The following is a 23,595-nucleotide window of genomic DNA, read 5'->3' on the forward strand; positions in this document are numbered from 1 at the left end:
ATGTGTGCGGGAAACACGTTACCCGGGGAAACATATATCACTGTGACACCGCCCCTGTTATTAAATGTGGTTATTATATTATATTATATCATATTATATTTATTACTGTGCAGCAATCAAAAGATTATAACGCACAGGTGTGATCATAAAAGTTACTTAAGTTATTACAAAACTCATTAGGGGTATAGGAATTAATTACATCAGCAGGGAGTTGGTTCCATAGTTTGATGGTTGATGGGGAAAAGGAAATTTGTATGCATCAATTAGAGTCATTGGTTGGTGGTAGTAGCCACTCCTTAAACTTGAAAGTTTAGGGGTAAGATCATCTGTAGGCACAATCAAATATCCGTTAATTATTTTGTAAAAAGTACTTAATTTAGCTTGGGTTCTTCTTGCCTGTAACAATGGTAGATTAAGAGAAGACAACATGTTAGTAACACTTGAATATCTTGAAAAGTCATTAAAGCAAAATCTAGCAGCAGTTCTCTGGATTGATTCTAGCTTGTTTATATTCAACAAGGTGTGGGGATCCCAAGCAGACACAACATATTCAATGATTGGACGAACCATAATCTTGAAACAATTACATTTAATGTGAGTAGGACATTCGCGTAAGTTACGATACAAAAAGTTGTTTACTTGTTTGGCCTTGTTGGTAATCCTTTGGACATGCTCATTCCATGAAAGGTTGCTTGAAATTGTTACGCCAAGGTATTTGGTATGAGCAACTTGGGCAATAGGTACAGCTTCAATGCAGTAATTAAAGACAATGGGGTTTTTCTTATTGGTAACTCTCAAGAATTCACATTTGCTGGGGTTAAACTCCATCTGCCAAATACATGCCCATTGTGCGAGAGCATCTAGGTCTTCTTGTAATGCATGACTATCAGATTCAGATTTAATGTAGGAGTAGAGTAATACATCATCGGCATACAACTTTACTTTAGAGCGTACTCGAGAAGGTAAATCATTTATATACAATAGAAAGAGAAGTGGGGCTAGCACTGTGCCTTGAGGAACTCCCGATGATACTGGGGTTGGATGGCCCGATGATACTGGGGTTGGATGGCTCTTTTGGTTATCTAGTATGACATATTGTGATCCATCGGTTAAGAAAGATTTAAGCCAAAGTAGTAGTGCTCCATGAATTCCATAATGGTGAAGTTTTTGGAAAAGGCGTGCATGAGGTACCTTGTCAAAGGCCTTACGAAAGTCTAACAGGAGGACATCACATTGACTCTTCTCATTAAGGCACTTGGAAAAATCATTAATGGTGGTGATCAGTTGTGATTCACAGCTTCGTTTCTGTGTTATAATGGCATTTAGTAGCTACCATTTGTGTATGTAACGGCCTTAACCAGTCTACCAGGCCTTTTCCCCCATCCACTCAGCTATACACGTAACTACTGTAAATTATACACAAAAAGGGGAAAAAAAGTGCTCTATATATGCACGACTATTGGGGTGCCATGTTGAAACCCCTTTTCCTGCGCAACATGCGCACGTGAGCATTGTTTATTAACCTTATTTTGGCCGAGGTGGATTCCGAAATCATTCTTCCTACTCATCACTAAGAACAAGGCTGAAGTGACATGGCACGAATCAGTTTAGCTTGTTGGTGGTGCTCCATGCATATGCTTGTTGCAGTATTAGCTGGTGAGTGAAGAGTGACATAATTTTTGTAGTCTACGAAGCGATTGGAAGCCGTTTAAGATCGAGACTGTAATTTGAGTCACCATGGCCAGGTCTTCAATTGCGTCATAGATCTGGTTAAGCGTCATCGGTGGTAACGAATGGTTCGTATAGTTGTTGTAGCACTAGTAGTGAAGCGGATATATAATGGGAATTATGAAGATGTTTACGTAACAATTTTGTGGCTTGTCATGATTTCATATGGGCAAGAGATGTTTACTCAGTGTAGGTAATTTCGTGGCTTTGTAGTGAATTTCGTGTCTTTGGCTTTGAATTTCGTGGCTTTGTAGCTGAACTCGGAATACACACCGAGTTCAGCTACAAAGAAACCATTCTGTAAATAGCTCAGCTGCAAACAAATCACCTATATACAGAATTCAGAAACAAATCACCCTGTAGAGAGATCAGCTAGAAGTAGAAGAAGTTACCTTGTAGAGAGTTCAGCTACAAAGAAACCATCATGTAGAGAGTTCAGCTGCAAACAAATCACCTGTAGAGAGTTCAGCTACAAACAAATCTCTCTATAGAGAGATCAGCTAGAAAAAGTTTCCTTGTAGAGAGTTCAGCTACAAACAAATCACCCTGTAGAAAGATCAGCTAGAAGAAGTCACCTTATAGAGAGTTTAGTTACAAAGAAACCACCATGTAGAGAGTCAGCTATAAACTAGTGATCTTGTAGAGACATCAGCTAGAAGAAGTTACCTTGTGGAGAGTTCAGCTACAAAGAAACCATTCTGTAAAGAGCTCAGCTGCAAACAAATCACCTGTACAGAATTCAGCTACAATTTGTAGCTGAATTCTGTACAGGTTACAAACTCTGCTGATCTCTCTACAGAGTTTAGTTACAAAGAAACCACCATGTAGAGAATTCAGCTACAAACAAATCACTCTGTAGAGAGATCAGCTAGAAGAAATTACCTGTAGAGAGTTCAGCTACAAAGAAACCACCATGTAGAGAGTTCAGCTGCAAAGAAATCACCCTGTAGAAAATTCAGCCACAAACAAATTGCCCTGTAGAAAGATCAGTTAGAAGAAGTTGTAGAGAGTTCAGCTACAAAAAAAAACTATTCTGTAAAGAGCTCAGCTGCAAACAAATTACCTGTACAGAATTCAGCTACAAACAAATCACCCTGTAGTAGAAGAAGTTACCTTGTAGACCGTTCAGCTACAAACAATTCATCCTGTAGAGAGAAAAGCTAGAAGAAGTCACCTTGTAGAGTGTTCAGTTACAAAGAAACCACCATGTAGAGTTCTGTAATAAATATATGTAATATATATATATATATATATATATAATTTGTACATTTACTGATAAAATCAGAAATATTTAAAGTACATCTACTTCATCTTTTCTTCTTCCTGTGGTAAAGAAGAAGATATGTTAAAAAGTTCCCATAGGCCGGCTTTGGGGTATACAAATACAAAAAGAAGTGAAATCTAATCCAAAACAGCCAAGCTGTAAAAAAAAGAATGCGGCCCTCAAAAAGGCTATGGTGAAAAAAGATGTGAAATCCAAGGTGGCGACCAAGAAATGGCTGTGATGGTAAGTTAATGGTAAAAATTTAATAACGACAATTCAGGTGAATTTTGTGCCAATTGACCAAGCGGCACCAAAATTCACCTGAATTGTCGTTATTAAAACTTTTACCATTAACCTACCATCACAGCCATTTCTTGGCCGCCACCTTGGATTTCACATCTTTTTTCACCATAGCCTTTTTGAGGGCTGCACTCTTTTTTTACAGCTTGGCTGTTTTGGATTAGATATATATAGTGGCTACAAAGTATATGGAGGCTACCCAGTACCACAAAGGGCTGTTATACCCTCTAAAACACTTTTTACAATTGTTTTCATTCAGTAATTATTGTTGTTAAAGTGCTATACAAGCTATGCTTATTAACCATGAAATTATGTAAAAATAAATTTATATTGATAACCAGTATGCTTTTGCGTCTAACCTGAATATCTCTCGGACAGCTGGCCTTATCTTTCTAAAACTTCAGTGTAACAAGGACTGCACCTTCCATAAAAATTTCACACAGAACCAATGAGGCATCATGGAGTTACATACAAAATCGCACTTTGTGCCGATAATTGGTCAATCACAAAATTGCAGTTGCCGATAATAGGTACCCCATGCCAATAATTGGCACACAATAGGCATTGCGATTTTCCTTATAACAATACGTTCACTCATGTGAGACGATTAAAATTTGGTGCGCTAAGAGACGAAGGACTGCTCTGTTAAATGGTTCAAACCGAAAGTTCATACATCAATGAATTAAGGAATTATGATTATGTGATGAAATGTTGTCGATAATTGGCGACTTACACTATACGTATATGCACCCACCATCGATTTCAGCTAGGAGGGGTATAAAAGTGATGTACTGAAGTTGTGTCTAGATGTAGCCTTGGAGCTGCAGGTCCGGAGTGAACGTACCTGGACTATGACATATCACACAATATAGAGCTGTGTGACATCATTAGCTCATGCAAGCTTAGATTACATGGAGTGCTAATTTGCTCTCCCTAATAGCTAGTGATTTTATTTCTTACGTACATTACTTGTCATGATTTCATACCCCTGTATTGGAAACTAGGAGGTGCCACTAGTTATAAGCTGCTTCAATAATATGACAGGTAAAAAATAAGACTCACTATTAGTAAAGGTTGTTTCTTAAGATGTTTTGGAAGCCAACAGCCACAAAGTTGATACCTATCCTTCAAAACTTACCTTATTCTGACAGACTACAAAGCCTCAACCTACCTAGTTTATCTTACCGCCAAAATCATATGGACCTAATTATGACGTATAAAATTTTGAATGGAGCAGTATTACTAAATTAAGATATTTTTTTACAATGAATACCATGCAGTTACAGTACTAGATCTAACAGATTTAAAATTTATAAGAAATTTAATGAGACTTCAACACAATGTTTTACTTTTCGCAGAGAATAATTAATAACTGGAATTCTTTACCGCATGAAATTGCCACTCCTCCTAATGTACTAAGTTTTAGATAATTTGTGACCAGATCTGCGATAACCCGACACAATCACGCAAGCCTAAATTTACAGTATAAAGCATTGAATACATTGGGTGAAATACTTGCATATTATTTTGAATGCATCTTTCTTAATAAAGGAAGGGACTAACAATAAACCCCTGGATATCATCTTATTCGCCTGCTCAAGAGAAGTTGGAAAATCTTTGTTTTGATGCAGTAGACCCAAGGATACATATGTTATGAGCGTTTGTTTACGTCACGTCCAAGCGATTGTACATAATCAATTTTTCTTCACGACTTTCACCTTTGTATGCAGTGAGAAAGAGTGAGTAAAGGAAAATTGTACCCAGTAATTGATTCCCCTATTCATGGCGAACACGATGGTGAAAATTGTAGCTCCGTACCTCAATCCGTTGGTAAGTTACAACCATTTTTGTAACTGCCTGTAATTTACTTTCCCTATACTTGCTGTACAAATCGATTTTTCTGTTGTTGCTACTTTGTAGGGCTGTAACTCCTGAAGTTATTGGCATATGAGGCTGAAACTTTGCCAGAAGGTACACTTGGCTAAGTAGATTATAAATATTTAATAAACAGGAATTTCAAAAATGCGCGATTGTGTCAGGTTTTTACAGATCCAGTCACATTTTTTGTATAATTGGGCATTTGTTCGCATCATGTCGAAGTGATCATATGCTGTAGATCACAAAAATTATCAGCATTGCTGTAGAAAAGAAAAGGGCAGGTAAAAGTAAGTTCCAAAGCTGGTCATAGGCTGGTTTTGAGGTATGCAACTGCAAACAAAAAGAAGTGACATCTACAGTCAAGCTGTAAGAAAGATGCAGCCCCCAAAAGAGCCAAGGTCAATGTGAAATCAAAGGTGGCAGTAAAGAAATGGCTGCAATGATGTTAATACCAATCACTTGTTATGTAAAATAATTAGCATTAGCATCCATTTCTTGGCTGCCACCTTTGATTTCACATATTTTTCACCTTGGCTCATTTGAGGCCTCACCTTTTTTAAACTAACCACAGCTAGCATTCAGCATGTCTGGCCTATCCAACAACCTTACTTATTAACATAGCAAGGCTAATTGTAAGTTTATTCCCTTAAATGGTGCTGCAATTAATGTTTTGCATGTGCGTGATCACTGCTTACTGATTTAGCCTTATTTGGATTTATGACCATATTCTTGTGGCTGAGAGCAAGAAAGATAGCATGGATCAGTTTGACTTATTGGTGGTGCTCCATACTCGTAGCAGTAATAGCTGGTGAGTGACTAGTGGCATATGATGCATGCAAGAGATATTGATCCAACGGTGAGAATGTACGTGATCTCAATCTAGTCTGCTAGCTACTGATTTAAGATCCTGATCTACACTAATGGCTAGTTAGACAAGCTCGCTATTGTTGAAATTGAACCTATACATGCATGCATGCAAGATTCTGGTTTAAGGCCACTCCAAATAAACTCTCTGTTTCCTGTCCCGGAGTCAGGCATATTTCCATGCCGGTGAGCAGGCGGTCCATTTCCATTATTCTATTATAATATTATAAAGACTGGAAGCTTTTCAAGCCATTATTGTCTGGCACAACCATAAGAGCTGCATAAAGCATGTTAAGCTTGTACCTTCCTCAAAAATAACACAAATTAATGTGAATTTATCATGTGCCGCACTGCTTGACACTGTTACAAGATGGCTTTTACTGACCTTGTACAGTATGCAAGAATAACTGGAAATTGATGGAAGAATACGGAACAATGGAATATTTACAGCTGATCATGACCATATCAAAGCTCATGTCAAATTAACCCATACAATACAATTTTCAATAAAATATTATTATGCATAAAATCAATGTACAGCCTATGGAGTTAAGTTAGTTTTAAGTTACATTATTCATCATAACTCTGGTTCTGAAGGCAGTATCAAAATTGTTCGGCCACCATTATACACGCATAACACTCCTCTATCCGATGGTAACAAAATTTATTCGAAGCTAAAGTGTTTACAGCTTGCAAATTTACAACAAACGATGGTAAATAGCAGCTTATGCAATACAAAATCCATTGGAGAGCAAATCACGAATTTCGCATTCTAGTTAAATAGCAGCATCACGCCGATACCATAGCGATTACGAATTTTGTTTGGCCGGAATCGGATAGAGTAATTCATAATGAGTTCAATGATGTTAAGTTTTATGGTATTTGATCATGTCTAGTGCTTGCAATTATTGAATATACAAAATGATGTAAAATGTATGGAGTTTGTATTGGAGAAATTGAAAAAGTGATCCATCCATCCTGAGACCTTTGAAAAAATTAGTATTTAACCACCATTTCATGATCTAAGGGCAGAAAACAAACAAAGGACACTGGTAATGTACAATATTGCTGATAAAATGATTACTGGCTGTAAATTAGATTTTTCCATTTTTGCCATTTTGACTTTACAAATACCAATAGAATGTTTTGATATGACAGTATACAGATGTGGACAGTGGACGAGAAACAGAATTTATTTGGAGTGGCCTAATAGCAGGCATTCCAGCCAGATTTTTAAATTTTGGAAAAATGGACTTTTATAATGTGAAAAATAAGAGTATTGATTGCCAATCTCTAGTTTTGTTGGGTTGAATTAGTTACTTTTGCACAGTGCTTTAGAAATGGTACATTTTTCTCCATACATTTTAAAGGAATAAATTGAATTAGGAAACCATCTAGCAACCTGGACTGTCTTGAAACTGCAATTACCCAGTTTATTTCAATACATTTTTAGAATTTTGTGAAAGCACTGCTTTTTGCTCAGCAGGTCAAAATTGTATTATGTCACTGAAAATTGCTAACCTGAGTAAAGTAACCATGCACTGTAATGTAAGCACCAGCGAATAGCTACCTTCCATCTGACAGTATGTTTTTTAAAGTTTCAAAGTGTTCTGCATACATTACAAGGCTTTAAAAGACAAGTATAAGCAAAAATTAAAGACAAAAATTAAGAATTTTAAGTTCAATTATATAGGGATTAGAAAAAGGTACGGAAACAAGGGAGGTTGCAGATACACTAGTGGACATTTAATCCCTATACCCATGACTGAATTAAGGATTAAATGTCCACTAGCATATCTTCAGGAGTAGGCGACCTCCCACTTTTTCAGTTTCTATGATCCCCAATCGAACTTAAATTCTTAATTGTTCCTTATGCTACTTTTTTCTACCATTATTATGACTAGTGAATAAAAAAATGGTGCCAGAGGTAATATTTTCAACTGAACACACCAATTAGCTATCAATTATTGGCTTGAAAGTGAAGTGGCCATTGCACTTTACTTTCAGCTATATCAGCCTGTTTCACAATGTTACAAACGAAGAACAGTAGGAGAAGTGTACTGCAATCAATCCAGTCACCATGAAAATGTTGATGATTCCCATTTGCAAACATAAGGAACCCATCGAGCTACCACGAATTGACACCTTGGACTGTCATCAGCACAAAGAAATGGGATGCAAAGGAGGACAAAGGTAAGTCCATGATGCATAATTGTACGTACTACGGTATGCCAAAAGGCACCAGTCGGGCTGAAGCGATGTCAAACATTAATAATCAAGCCTGTAGCCTTAGCTGTTATTGAGTTACGCTTGTCTGAAGGCGTCAGTCAGTCAGTCAGTAGAAAATTCTGTTTTTAGTTTCTAAGATTTGTATGTGCACAAACCCCATAGTGATTTTCATCCCCATTGGAGCTCAGATGACACAGTAATCCCGAGTAAAATACATAATTTTGTGCCAGGGTTCTATGAAGAAGAATTGTTTTTATAAAAAAAAAATCTTGAAATGCCTATTAATAAATTCATGAGGATCACATCAGTGGTCTGACAATGTACGAATGGTCCAGCATTAAAGTTCCAGCCAAACCATTTATGCTGACATAATTAGTCCGGCTGGACCACTTGTGCTACTAGTCCGGGTGGACTATGTGTGCTTGCATAACTGGTCCCCAGTTATGCCAGCACAAAAACCATCCAAAAATGGTCCAAATTTGTTTCCACAATTCATATCCAGTGCATAAGTGCAAGGTCATGATAACCCTTTTCCACACAAGCTAAAGTATTCATGGTATGGTAATGAATACTACTTTATGGTGGGTTGTGCAACATCCAGTGTCCTTTGAGAGGCCTTAAAATGTATTGAAGCCTATGGGACCAAGACCTTTGCACTTTGCGGGAACCTAAACCATACCATTTATTCTTATTATAAGAACGTAGTTTGATTGCTACCACTACCCTACAGTGATGACATGAAAATTGGAGAGATACGCTGTGTTGTGATAAAAAAATCACTGATTTTTTGTCAACTGGTAGCGATGTTTTAAAGCCTGTATCTCTCCTGAAGCAAGGTATTTTCCTGCTATAAGCATAGGCAACAAAACATGGCCTCTAAATTTACTATAACGTGTGAAATAATTTCCTAGTATTGATGGAATTACAGCAATGAAAGATCACCTATTTTCACGATGAAATATAGTGTAGCGCTGTTCCCAACGTTGTAGAAACATAACGTTGTTGTTTTCCACACTAGGGAGACCTTCTACATGCTGAAACAAAGTTGCTAGAGTCTTCTGCTGAGGTAAAATCGCTTCTTTCTGCTTTACAACACAGCAAATCTTTACAACTATATACCACTGTGATGCTAACAACGTGAAGATTACAATTTCGCTCTCATAATAAGAATAAACGATACAGTTTAAGCTCCTGCAAAGGTTCTTACCTCACTCACATAGACTCCACACTGTTAAAATGAGGTGTTACAGGTGCACCCATCGTAAAGGTGTTCATGTACACCCATGGTATTTACAACACCCTAAGGGAGTACTGTAGCACTAGGGGTGTTATTGAACACCACAAATGTCACTTTATTCCCTATAATAGCTAAGCCACTGTAAGGGTGTTTGCCTACACCTTGGTATATTGAAACCCACAATTGGATGCTTCTATTAAAAATTAGGTTATAAATACATTTTGTTAACTTCTATAAGAGTGACTTGGAAACAACCATGTGATAAGTATAAAAGTGTTGCAAAAATATAATTGTGTACTGCTAATGTGGTTTGTTGTTGTTAATCATTGCGTATAAATTGAAATCAACATGAAGGTTACCGGAATGTTATAGCAAGCCTACATTTCTTTTCAACAAAATGCCACCATGGAGAGCACTAGAACACCTTTAAAGTGTACTGTGACGCCTTTATAGCTATTCCTAGAACACCCTTAGGGAGTATTGTAACGCCTTTGTAACACCTTTTAGTTGCTCCTAGAGCACCCCTGGGGAGTACTACAACTCCCTTCAAGGAGTTTAATTTACACAGCAGTTAGAACTCCTCTAAAGGTGATTGGATTACACCCTATTTTTAACAGTGCAATACATTTTAAAGGACACCAGATGTTGCACAATATCAATTATAAATCACCACATTCCTTAGCCCTTGTGTGGAAATGGGCTATTGTCCAAGCCTTCACTACTGAATAATTATAAAATTAATAGCTACCTATATACAACAACTATGCAGACTCATCAGTTTCAATGCCGCGGCATGCTTACACTTGCAACTACGTACATACCTATAATTAAACATATACAGCATCTTATAGTTGCAGACTTGCAGTAGCTATAGCTAGCATTGATTGTGATTATGATTGAGAGTCAGGGTTGAGGCTAAGAAGCCTGCACATGCACCAGTTTAATTAAATACATAGCTGCAATAAATGCAATAAACAAACAAAAATTAGCTAACTATACTTATAATTATTAGCTACATTAAACAAACTAATTATGAAATGTAAATCTATACTTCTTCGTTGTACAAGTTTTTGTTTATGCAATTCAAGTAGTACCACCATTCACAGTGCTCATAAGTTGATCCGTCCATTGTCAGTGTCTTGCATTCCACAAGCATGACACAATTTATCTAGCAGTTCTGGAACATTATAAGCTCAATAGCCATAATATCATTAGAAAGCTTTGAGATAATGCTTATTGTACACATAGTTGGTAACAGCTACCTTTGTATACATACTTCATGACATACACTCCATAGGAGAAACTATCTCTCAAACTCTGCAAGCAATAATGCATCAACCCTACATTCCATTTACATTCACTCTTCTCTCCCAGTTTCCTTCTGCACGCTGAATATTTCCAAAGTTTCCCCAATGCTTTCCTAATGGTACATTATCACTTTCTCTTCTCCTTTAGGATCCTGATAAGTTACAGTGAAAATCTTTGCACCTATACATAATAGCACCCATCCATGCATGCAGTGATATGCTGCTTGAAGAAATGCATCTATAACATGTTCATGTTGTGGGATGTTCAGTTATATCATCATACTTGTAGAGTTCATGAACTCTTGCTAACATCTATCACCTTAACTTTCATCTCTAAATGGTTTGCTTTCACCAGCATGTTAGGTAAGCAGTCCCATGAGTTCTTCAATATGAGGGATATAGAAATGATCTATCGTAGAGCTTATATACTCTGATCTTTGCTTCTAATAACCATTTAGTTTTCATGCAGCACATATCCAATAAACATTGGGCATTCTATCTGTACACTCTCCTCTGTACGTGTATCGATCCTTCCGTTAATAGAGTTTGTATCCTTCATACAGTCATCCAGTCCTGTTTCTTGACGTATACTTTCAGAACATCTGCTTTCAACAGTTTTCACTTTCTCTGCTATTTCAATGGAACTTGACAAGCCACGCTTTACCACAATTTCCCCAATTGAAGCCTCCAAATGATGCTTTTATTTCTCTAAGAGTGATATATCATCACACCAACCCAATCTATGTTTTGATCATGTAAGTGCCTGCTGTGTGCAACAGACGGCATCACTACAAAAACTCACCAATTAAATCATCTGCCCATACTTCATAGTAAGAGTGGACAGCCTCATGATGCTTGGGAGAGAGTGTTGACCTAAAACAATAACATTAAAAGATAGGACACCTATATAAATTGCTTGATTTTAACATGTTTTAATAGATGACATTTGCTGCCACTCTGGTGATTGCTTGATTATACCTATTCCTACACTAGACATTGGGTGACCTGCAGTTCAAATCCTGAGGTTGGAGGGATTTTTTTTCTGTTACAGCTTATTAGCTTTAAGTTATTGAAGTCTAAGTCCTTATAATTAGATTAGGTAATCCTAAGGCTGCAGCACAAGTTGCTGTCTGACCTTCAGTGCTGGTAACTGTAAAATGTTAATAATAATAATACACATAATGATATCATGTTATAGTTAAACCCCACCACCAGTAGGTTATCATTGTTATCAACCCAAGGCGCCGAGGTGTTGATAACTAGATATCCTACGAGTGCAGGTGGGGTTTAACTAGCTTCCATCCCACACTATGAAGTAGTCAAGTTCATAAACAATGTGTTAATAAGCATGCCAGTTGTGTATGGCTAAATTGTTTGCTGAATATGTAGTTTTTGTAATGGTATGGCTTCAATTTTTGCTGAACATGTAGTTTTATAGTATGTATGACTTCAATTTTGCTGAACTTGTAGATTTTATGGTGTGTATGGCTTCAATTTGCTTTGATTGCACTTCTTTTAACTTAATGTGCAATTTCCATATATGTGCTGGGGTTTAACTACCATGTACTGGGGTTTAACTACCATGCACTGGGGTTTAACTACCATGCACTGGGGTTTAACTACCATGTACTGGGGTTTAACTACCATGCACTGGGGTTTAACTACCATGCACTGGGGTTTAACTACCATGCACTGGGGTTTAACTACCATGCACTGGGGTTTAACTACCATGCACTGGGGTTTAACTACCATGTACTGGGGTTTAACTACCATGTACTGGGGTTTAACTACCATGCACTGGGGTTTAACTACCATGTACTGGGGTTTAACTACCATGTACTGGGGTTTAACTACCATGTACTGGGGTTTAACTACCATGTACTGGGGTTTACCTACCATGTACTGGGGTTTAACTACCATGCACTGGGGTTTAACTACCATGCACTGGGGTTTAACTACCATGTACTGGGGTTTAACTACCATGCACTGGGGTTTAACTACCATGCACTGGGGTTTAACTACCATGCACTGGGGTTTAACTACCATGCACTGGGGTTTAACTACCATGCACTGGGGTTTAACTACCATGTACTGGGGTTTAACTACCATGAACTGGGGTTTAACTACCATGCACTGGGGTTTAACTACCATGCACTGGGGTTTAACTACCATGCACTGGGGTTTAACTACCATGCACTGGGGTTTAACTACCATGCACTGGGGTTTAACTACCATGCACTGCGGTTTAACTACCATGCACTGGGGTTTAACTACCATGCACTGGGGTTTAACTACCATGCACTGCGGTTTAACTACCATGCACTGGGGTTTAACTACCATGCACTGGGGTTTAACTACCATGCACTGGGGTTTAACTACCATGCACTGGGGTTTAACTACCATGTACTGGGGTTTAACTGCCATGTACTGGGGTTTAACTACCATGGACTGGGGTTTAACTACCATGCACTGGGGTTTAACTACCATGCACTGGGGTTTAACTACCATGCACTGGGGTTTAACTACCATGCACTGGGGTTTAACTACCATGCACTGGGGTTTAACTACCATGCACTGGGGTTTAACTACCATGCACTGGGGTTTAACTACCATGCACTGAGGTTTAACTACCATATACTGGGGTTTAACTACCATATACTGAGGTTTAACTACCATGTACTGGGGTTTAACTACCATATACTGAGGTTTAACTACCATACACTGGGGTTTAACTACCATGTACTGGGGTTTAACTACCATGTACTCCCAGTTGTTTACTTTGATGTATGGCTTCAGTGGGATAGAAATTTTGTTATACTAGAGCAGCTACATAAATACGCAGTCAAGTGTATCTGATAACAACAAAGCATGCATAGCTTTTAAGGCACTTGTATTCTAATGTAGAATTCTGGTTCATATTAGGAGACTTTGTACATTGCACTTTTGATCAGTTACCATTGACTGTATGTAGAATGTAAAATTGCTCTTTACACAACCATCTTCATTATCAATAAAACAATCCATTAAACATACACAAACTAGGTGATTACAAATTAGAATTTTATGGTCATTTCAGAAGAAAGCCACAAAACAACAAGGGATTGCTGGGGTGATAGTTTAATTCACAAATCCCTATCTCAAAAGGATGAATGGAACGTGTAACTAAAATTTTATGACAAAGAGTAAAAATTTACATTACCACCCCCAGCAATTTGTGACTTTTTTTAGCAAATCCTATATTCCCATTTGAAATTTCCAATTTCTTGTTTAAAGATGTACTGCTATGGTTTGAAACTGCCTATGCCAGCTAGAGAACATTGTAATCTTATTAGTTTACACACACTTTCATTTATCCAACGCATTGTGAAATAACTATAATTTAATTGTCTGAAAATAAAATTGTTGATGAGATTCTACTTTTATACCTGTAAAGAGTGCCTAAAATAGTGTCAAGCTGCACTAGGTGTTTTAGGGCCGAATATTTCTAATGGTACACTTTATATATTTGTAGTGCTGACCTTCTCTGGTGTCACTAATGCACAGTGTACTGGTAATGGTGTAGAGTTGATGGTGGATGGTCAACTAATATCAAATGGAACTACACTGTATAGACCAGTTAATGATTCTTTAATTGTGAGGTGTAGAAGGTGTAGTAGTGGAAGATCACCTAATTGGTTTGATTCTGATGGATATGATGTACCAACTTCTTGTTGTGATACCACTATATGTTCTGCAAGAAACAAAAATATTCAAGAACTCAAATTTTTGCCACTCACAGAATTGTTAGCTGGAGTATATAAATGTACACGATCTCAAAATGGAACTATAACCATCAGTGTATTAGGTTAGTTGTTGGTGTGTACGTATTTATGTCCACACAAAAACAGCCAAGCTGTAAAAAAAAGTGCAGCCTTGACAATCCTTAATAAAAAAAAATTGAAATCAAAGGTGAATGGCTGCAATGATGTTAATGCTAATAATAAATAATGCACAGGTTGCTTTTGAGTGGATTTCACTTTTTGTATTCTATATGGCTAAATCAATAGGCTGGCTGTGGGGTTTGTTTTTAACCATATTCCTTATCTACAGACAAAGTAATGATTTTTGAAAACAGAATTTGTTTACTAGATATCCTAATAGTAAATCACCCATATAATGATCTAAAACAATCTAGAATTTCCATTGGTAGATGTATGAAATTGCTATCAGGTAGATTTCACCCTAAATTTTTGTAGAAATAGAGTGAGCTGAACAGCCATGACAGTAGTGGCTCAATGTATGATAAGTGTAATGGTGTTGGGTCTGGTTTAATATTTTCCTGTAGATTTTTTTACCTTGTTCTGTTGCAGTACCTTGGCCCCACAATTGTGCAGTTGTTTGTTTGTTTTGTTCATTTTTTGCTTTGTAATTCTTAGCTGTTGCTTTAATTGTTTCAAACCACAGAAGGTTGCATTGTAGTAATTGTCCATAAAACTATGAATCCTGAAATTTAAATATGAAGTAGGGATCTACGTATACAATAAAAAGTAGTGATGCAAGAGATGAATGATAGTACTACAGCATAGCTCGATGGGAAAGTCCCTACTTTGGCACATTACTTTGGCATTGAACAAAGTAATTGTTACAGCTAATGTTCCAAAGTAGAGACTTTCCCACAGAGCTATACCATTATTCATCTCTTGTTTTACTACTAATTAAATAATACTAGCTTGTTTAGTTTTTGTTGTAGCACAGCTAGCTACAGTGTAACTTGTGACTGTTCTAGTAGAATATCATACATGACTGTTGTATTTGAGTGACTGTTGTAATATTACATCAGCCAAGTGTATAGCTAGCTAGACCAATAAGGGGTGAGGTCATCTTCTTGTTTACTGGTAATTAAATAACTAGATTGTTAAGAGGTGTGGTATCCATACTCTATCGCTATTAATCCACCTAGATCTTTATTTGATGGGTGCAGTCGCGAACCAGTCAGCAAACAGAATCCCAATTGTGAAGTTGCAAATATGTACTAGTTAGTATACCTCTTTTATAGTAGCTCCAGAACTTGAAGCGCTTTTGAATTTGTGTTGCCTCCTCCTACAAATTCACCTGAATTGTCGTTATTAAAATTCTTGCCATTAACCTACCATCACAGCCATTTCTTGGCCGCCACCTTTGATTTCACATCTTTTTCTATAGGATAACTTGTTTCTAGCTGATATATCTACAGGTTGACTTGACTTTAGCTGATCTCTCTTCAGTGTGACTGCTCTATTAGGATGACTGCTCTATTAGAGTATCTCGATCTTGCACTTGCTACATCAAGTTGGATTTCATGTTATAACTCTGTGGCTTTAAGTCTGATTCTTCTAAACTATTAAAGAGCCTTTCTAAGATGATTAATCCATCTGTACACCGATTTTTAAATCATTCCACTGAGTGGTTTGTCTGGTAGGTGTGGCAAGTGTTCATTATTTTATTTTATTTCGATCATGTAATTGTACACTCTGTTGGTTGTTTCGCTGTATCTTCATGGTTCTTTCAAACCACAAAAGGTTTGAGGTTCAATAAGTAACCTATCCACGTACCGATTTTCAGTTTCTTCCCTAAGCAGTTAACCCTGTAGGCGTGACAACATATTGGTGTTATTTTTCGTGAATAATCACTAGTAACTCCTTGACTGCTTATTGTATTCCAGCCAAACTTAGTACCAAGATACGCCTTTATACCCCCCTTCTGTGTGCCAAAAGTTCAAGGTAATCGGATATTGCATTCATGTTTTATGGCAATTTTTGTAAGTGTGCAAAAAGACAAAAGAAAAAGAAGACAAAAAACACAAAGAACTAAGCCAAATTGTGATGTCTCATATCTCAGGAATGCTTAAAGTGATTTTCCTGAAATTTGGATTGTGGAATACTGACATTGGTGGGCATGTTCATAGCAAAAATTGTCTTGTTTCGTAAAGGCAACACGTAGCTATGAATATGTGAAAATTGTGTTTTCTTTCTTCCTGTCAGTATACTCATGGTGTTATGTGCCAGATTCTTGGGCCACATGACACAACACACTACTGTGTGTCTTGATATGTGACTGGATTTGTGGAAAGGGGTCTTCCACACATGTACCATTATAATTTGTGAACTTTAAATTTGTTTCAAAGTGACATACAAATCTGACATTTCTTTTTCAATTAAGTGATTTTGTTGCTTACTGCTGACCAAATTTCAAGTCACTATCATAAAGTTATGAAATGTCAGTGTGTGGAAGACCCTTTTTGCAAATCTGGTCACATAGTACTTGTATAGTATCTTGGTGATAGTCCTTGCCATAGTATATTGTTTAGTATTCTTTTGAGTACTGTTATCTGTCTCTGTACCGTATGGCTAGAAATTTGTGTTTTATTTGATCTCACATTGTGTTTTAATCATTATCATTAATGTAACACAAAGCCTTCCTTTTTGTTGTGAATCTGTATTTCCAATGATCCAATGCTAACATAAATTAATTGTGTAATATACATGATGACACAAGTGTCCACAGGTCCTCCCACTATCACAACTCACCCTGCCAGTCAGTTGACAACTGTTAGTATGAGTGTTACTTTGAATTGTGAGGGAATTGGTAAAGGATCAATTACATATCAATGGCAGACTAGGAATATTAATGGAGGACAATGGAGTGATATTAGTAATAGTAATAACAGGAGACTTGTTGTGAGGAACTTACAAGAGTCACAACAGTACAGGTGTGTAGTGTCCAATGAAGATGGTGGGACAAGATCAAATGTTTCTACTGTTACTGTTTTAAGTATGTGCGTAAGTTTATTAATACATATATAGCATAAGCAATCCCGTCACATGCCAAACTACTTACCAATCGTTTACAGCAAGACATTTTATACCCAGCAATAGGCAATTTAAATGTTAATTTTTCAAGCAGTTGTGCTGTGTTCCAGAGCTGCATTGAGCCAAACCAATGGTATAGGGCACCAATTATCATTGTCTACATCCATTATCATGTACCTAATAACTTGCGTACATTTCAATTTTGGCAACCGAACACAATTTAAAAACTTAATAGTATATAACAATCTGCTAGTACTAATCAGGATTTCACCAAAATCAGGAAAGTTTTGTGCCAAGGATGTTATAAACTGGGCACAGCTGTAGACTATTTGCTTCCTGCAGACCAACAGTTCTTCACACTTCAAACAATTGCATGTTAGCTAATGGTGCATGCAAGTTTCAGTTTACTATTGCTTAAGTACCTGTTGTTTAGATTCCTTGCAACATTTTGCTTTATTCATCTTGCTTTCTGAACTGTTTCTTCATAGCTGGCTCCATATTTTGTCACATAGCTGTTTCCATCTTCTTACCATCCATAATGGCTGTTGCTCTGTAGCTAATCCATCATGGTCATAACTATCTCAAAACGTATGTGGCACAATACTTTTGTATGTATATCCTACCAGTGTATAGTTTCTTGTATACATGTATATGTGTGTGTGTGTGCATGGGTGTGTGCAAGAGCAATCATAATTCTGCTATGAATGATGAATATACGGGTATAGCCAACTACCAGAACATTTGACATAACTGTAGTGTATCCTTGCTAGCTTAAACTTTATGTCATATGTAAGATTTCAGGGTTTGCTATCAAACAGTATAGTAGTACCAAGAGTGATTTTTTTATTCACTCTTGGTAGTAACAAGAGTTAATTAATTCTTGATAGTATTGTTTAGTAGGGATCGCCCCCCAATAATGAATAGCACCTGCCAAAATACCACCTCTAATACATCTTAAGTACCTTTACGGAAGAGTCATAATGTATTTAAAGTCAAACAAACAAAGTCAAACATCTTGCTGCTACTATAATTATAAGGTGCTGGAACCACCATGTGATCATAGGCATCTGCAGGCCTTTTGGCCCACTAAAACAAATGGAGGTTTGGTTGAGGGGTGTCTCAATCACTGGGCTTGTTGAGGATCTCCATCCTAATTGCACGAGAATCAAATGAGAGGGTACTTCATTTGAATAGTAAAGGCAGGATGAGGCTGAAAGCTATGTGAGGTGTTTCCAGTACCTACAGGCAACACTGTAATATTGTATAGTGGGTAGTGATACCAGGCTTGCTTCACATGAGTAATCAATTGAATATAGCTTAAAGCTGGGTTTTAACCTAATGCTCATTGCTATTTTCAATGGCACATATCATGGTAAGACAGTCTTGTAACCCAGCAGAACAATAGAAGCCTACTATCCAAGAGGGCATTAACAGTTATCTAACAGATGTATGAATTAATTGCACATACATTAGCAAATGAGTGTCATAGCTAAGGCCTTAGCAATAGGTTAAACAGCCCCTCCCACCTCCCTAGACCTCCTGCAGGGATCACCACACCTGTATAGCAGCCTGTCCAGTAAGGTTCCCTGAGACTATTGAGTATGACCAGGTGATAGACTCACTGAGGATCTCCATCTCCATCCTCAGATGTATCACTGAACCCAACAATCATGTAAGAGTGCACTTCATTTGAAACTAATAGTGAGGTGATGTCCAAGGCCTTGTACGGTGTTTCCAGCACCTATAAGTAATATACGTAAGTCTGGGTAGTGATGCTAAGTTTACACCACACACATTTGCCAAATATTTAATTAAATACCCTAATGGATTTAACCTGCACAATAGTTCAAGGCAGCTCTAGGTGGCTTAATGATCTAAAGTGATTTAGTTCTGTGTTCAAATCTGAATTCTATAAGATGATAACAGATTTTGCAATAGTTGATAATAGACATCAGTCAATATTCGATTGCATCACAGTGACATTAAAGAATTACTTATGTACACGTTTTTCTTAGAAATCACTACTCATCCTCAAGACAGACTAGTCCCAGTTGGTTCATCAGTCAGTTTAACATGTACATCATCAGTATCATCTGATGTGACATTCTCATGGACTCATAATGGTAAAGGTGTTTCGGGACGATCAACACCAACTGGTGACACTAGTACACTAACAATTGTTAGTGCTAGAAGAAGTCATAATAATAGTAGTTATGTGTGTACTGTGAGGAGTGGATTATTATCAGTGATGTCTAACACTGCTGCCCTGACTATCTATGGTATGTTGTGTACTTTGGTGGTAAACAAAACTTTTACATGTTGTGCAGTAGAGAAAAGAAAGTACAAATAGTATGTATTCAAACTCTATACTGATTGTTCTATAAGAGTATTTTGAACATATAAATTTTGTAAATCATTTCTAAAAGTGCTATGTACATTATTTAAGATAATTTTACATACAACTTTATTATTGATACAAGTTTTCCAAATATTGTCTGGCCCCAAGGGATTGGGGTCCTCTGTATATATAGTTGACTGTTGAACTTTACAGGTCCTCCAGTGATCACAGATCACCCAAATGGTGATGAAGTACCAATGGAAAGAAACACTACTCTCATGTGTAGAGCTAATGGCCTAGGAACACTAGTATATTCCTGGGAGAGAAGAAGTTCTGGTAGTAGTTGGACTACAGTTAGTAATGATAACACAACATCATACACTACTGATACAACATTGACTATTGGAAAGTACATGTACAGGTGTAGAGTGAGCAATGAGGCTGGATCAGTTGTGTCTTATAGAGCTACTGTGAATGTGTATGGTGAGTATTGTCCTAACAGGTAAGACATGATGACACAAGTGTCCACAGGTCCTCCTACTATCACAACTCACCCCACCAGTCAGTTGACAACTGTTAGTATGAGTGTTACTCTGAATTGTGAGGGAACTGGTAGAGGATCAATTACATATCAATGGCAGACTAGGAATATTTATGGAAGACAATGGAGTGATATTAGTAATAGTAATAACAGGAGACTGGCTGTAAGGAACTTACAAGAGTCACAACGGTACAGGTGTGTAGTGTCCAATGAAGCTGGTGGGACAAGATCAAATGTTGCTAATGTTACTGTTTTAAGTAAGTTTTCAAATGGCTTACGATTGTTTGTAAAGTACATGTGTTTAGAAATCACTGCTCATCCTCAAGACAGACTAGTCCCAGTTGGTTCATCAGTCAATTTAACATGTACATCATCAGTATCATCTGATGTGACATTCTCATGGACTAGTGATTGTAGAGATGTTACAGGACAATCAACATCAACTGGTGACACTAGTATACTAACAATTACTAGTGTGAGGAGTAGTGATGATGGTAGTTATGTGTGTACTGTGAGGAGTGGATCAGTATCAGTGATGTCTAACACTGCTACCCTGATTGTCTATGGTATGTTGTGCTCTTTACCTATTTGAATGTTTTGAAGTGCTGTGATCACTGGCAGGTCCTCCAGAGGTCACAGATCACCCAACAGGTGGTGATGTACCAATGGGAAGAAACATCACTCTCATGTGTAGAGCTAGTGGTCTAGGAACACTAATATATTCCTGGGAGAGAAGAAGTTCTGGTAGTAGTTGGCCTACTGTTAGTAATGATAACACAACATCATACACTACTGATACAACACTGACTATTGGAGAGTACATGTACAGGTGTAGAGTGAGCAATGAGGCTGGATCAGTTGTGTCTAATAGTGCTACTGTGAATGTGTATGGTGAGTATTGTCCTAACAGGTAAGACATGATGACACAAGTGTCCACAGGTCCTCCTACTATCACAACTCACCCCACCAGTCAGTTGACAACTGTTAGTATGAGTGTTACTCTGAATTGTGAGGGAACTGGTAGAGGATCAATTACATATCAATGGCAGACTAGGAATATTTATGGAGGACAATGGAGTGTTATTAGTAATAGTAATAACAGGAGACTTGCTGTAAGGAACTTACAAGAGTCACAACGGTACAGGTGTGTAGTATCCAATGAAGCTGGTGGGACAAGATCAAATGTTGCTAATGTTACTGTTTTAAGTAAGTTTTCAAATGGCTTACGATTGTTTGTAAAGTACATGTGTTTAGAAATCACTGCTCATCCTCAAGACAGACTAGTCCCAGTTGGTTCATCAGTCAATTTAACATGTACATCATCAGTATCATCTGATGTGACATTCTCATGGACTAGTGATTGTAGAGATGTTACAGGACAATCAACATCAATTGGTGACACTAGTATACTAACAATTACTAGTGTGAGGAGTAGTGATGATGGTAGTTATGTGTGTACTGTGAGGAGTAGATCAGTATCAGTGATGTCTAACACTGCTACCCTGATTGTCTATGGTATGTTGTGCTCTTTACCTATTTGAATGTTTTGAAATGCTGTGATCACTGGCAGGTCCTCCAGAGGTCACAGATCACCCAACAGGTGGTGATGTACCAATGGGAAGAAGCATCACTCTCATGTGTAGAGCTAGTGGTCTAGGAACACTAATATATTCCTGGGAGAGAAGAAGTTCTGGTAGTAGTTGGACTACTGTTAGTAATGATAACACAACATCATACACTACTGATACAACACTGACTATTGGAGAGTACATGTACAGGTGTTATGTGAGCAATGAGGCTGGACCAGTTGTGTCTAATAGTGCTACTGTGAATGTGTATGGTGAGTATTAAAATACAGGGTATTATGCCAAGACCTCCAAACATATAACAAATTAGTATGTAGATACTGTAGGTGGATAAACCAATAGGGTGCACGATCCCCCAGAAAATTTCAAATGTGGGAATCATCTGTAGGCATTTTGGATTAATTATAGTTATTAATCACACTGTTCAGAGTGTACACCAAGTAAAACAACCACAATAATATATCATACGGTATTTAGAAATGTGAACGCATCAAGTAAAAATCAGGCCTTCACGCACAAACCATTTTAGTAGAGAAATAAACTGTTTTATACTGAGATATATTCACTGGATGCATGCTATATAGTGGTATAACTGAAAATGAACAGCGGTACAAATTTACCTGATATATGGGCATGGTACATTCAATTTGTATGAATTTTTTACACTGAATAGACCATGAATATGTAAGTTAATTACAATTAATAAAGCATTTTTAGTTGAGTGATCTGAAGGCCTGGTTTTTACTTGATGCATTCACAAACAGATTACATCCCAGTCTGTGTAAGTTGAAAATAAGTAGATAGTAAGCAACAGTTCAGCTTAGTGGTGGCAATTGTAGAGCTGACATACAGGAAAGGGATGTGTAGCATAAATGTTGTAGTATAAAGTAGAATTTTAGAGGGTTTTGGGGTGTAATCCCCAGAAGCTGTAATTTTATTGTCTTAAAATGGACTTAAAATCGATGCTACGAAGTGAGCTGAAGGTTTAATAAGTATCTTTCTAGCTTTGGGGGGCCATCACAACAGCATGGGAGCCTAGGGCAAAGTGCCTCAGTTGCCCCCTCCCCCCTTCTTGGCACCTCAATCTGTATAATTATGTATGTAATAGAGTACAACAACAATTATACCACCACAGGTCCTCCAGAGATCACAGATCACCCAACAGGTGGTGGTGTACCAATGGGAAGAAGGATCACTCTCATGTGTAGAGCTAGTGGTCTAGGAACACTAGTATATTCCTTGGAGAGAAGTAGTTCTGATAGTAACTGGACTACTGTTAGTAATGACAACACAACATCATACACTACTGATACAACACTGACTATTGGAGAGTACATGTACAGGTGTAATGTGAGCAATGAGGCTGGATCAGTTGTGTCTAATAGTGCTACTGTGAATGTGTATGGTGAGTATTGTCTTAACAGGTAAAACATGATGACACAAGTGTCCACAGGTCCTCCCACTATCACAACTCACCCTGCCAGTCAGTTAACTGT

The 23,595-nt window shown here is 37.5% G+C and overlaps 1 protein-coding gene across 1 annotated transcript; it reads left to right on the plus strand.

Moving 5' to 3' along the window:
* Positions 1-1,518: 1,518 nt before the first annotated feature.
* Positions 1,519-23,527, plus strand: LOC136267656 (hemicentin-1-like). Its single transcript, XM_066062805.1, has 12 exons — positions 1,519-1,656; positions 14,319-14,651; positions 17,330-17,596; positions 19,650-19,913; positions 20,186-20,455; positions 20,504-20,770; positions 20,819-21,079; positions 21,135-21,404; positions 21,453-21,719; positions 21,768-22,028; positions 22,084-22,353; positions 23,235-23,527. Exons 1-12 carry the CDS (start codon positions 1,593-1,595, stop codon positions 23,525-23,527), a joined length of 3,087 nt encoding a protein of 1,028 aa, XP_065918877.1. The 5' UTR covers positions 1,519-1,592.
* Positions 23,528-23,595: the final 68 nt, after the last annotated feature.

The sequence above is a fragment of the Dysidea avara genome, chromosome 9, assembly GCF_963678975.1.
Source record: "Dysidea avara chromosome 9, odDysAvar1.4, whole genome shotgun sequence".
NCBI lineage: Eukaryota > Metazoa > Porifera > Demospongiae > Dictyoceratida > Dysideidae > Dysidea > Dysidea avara.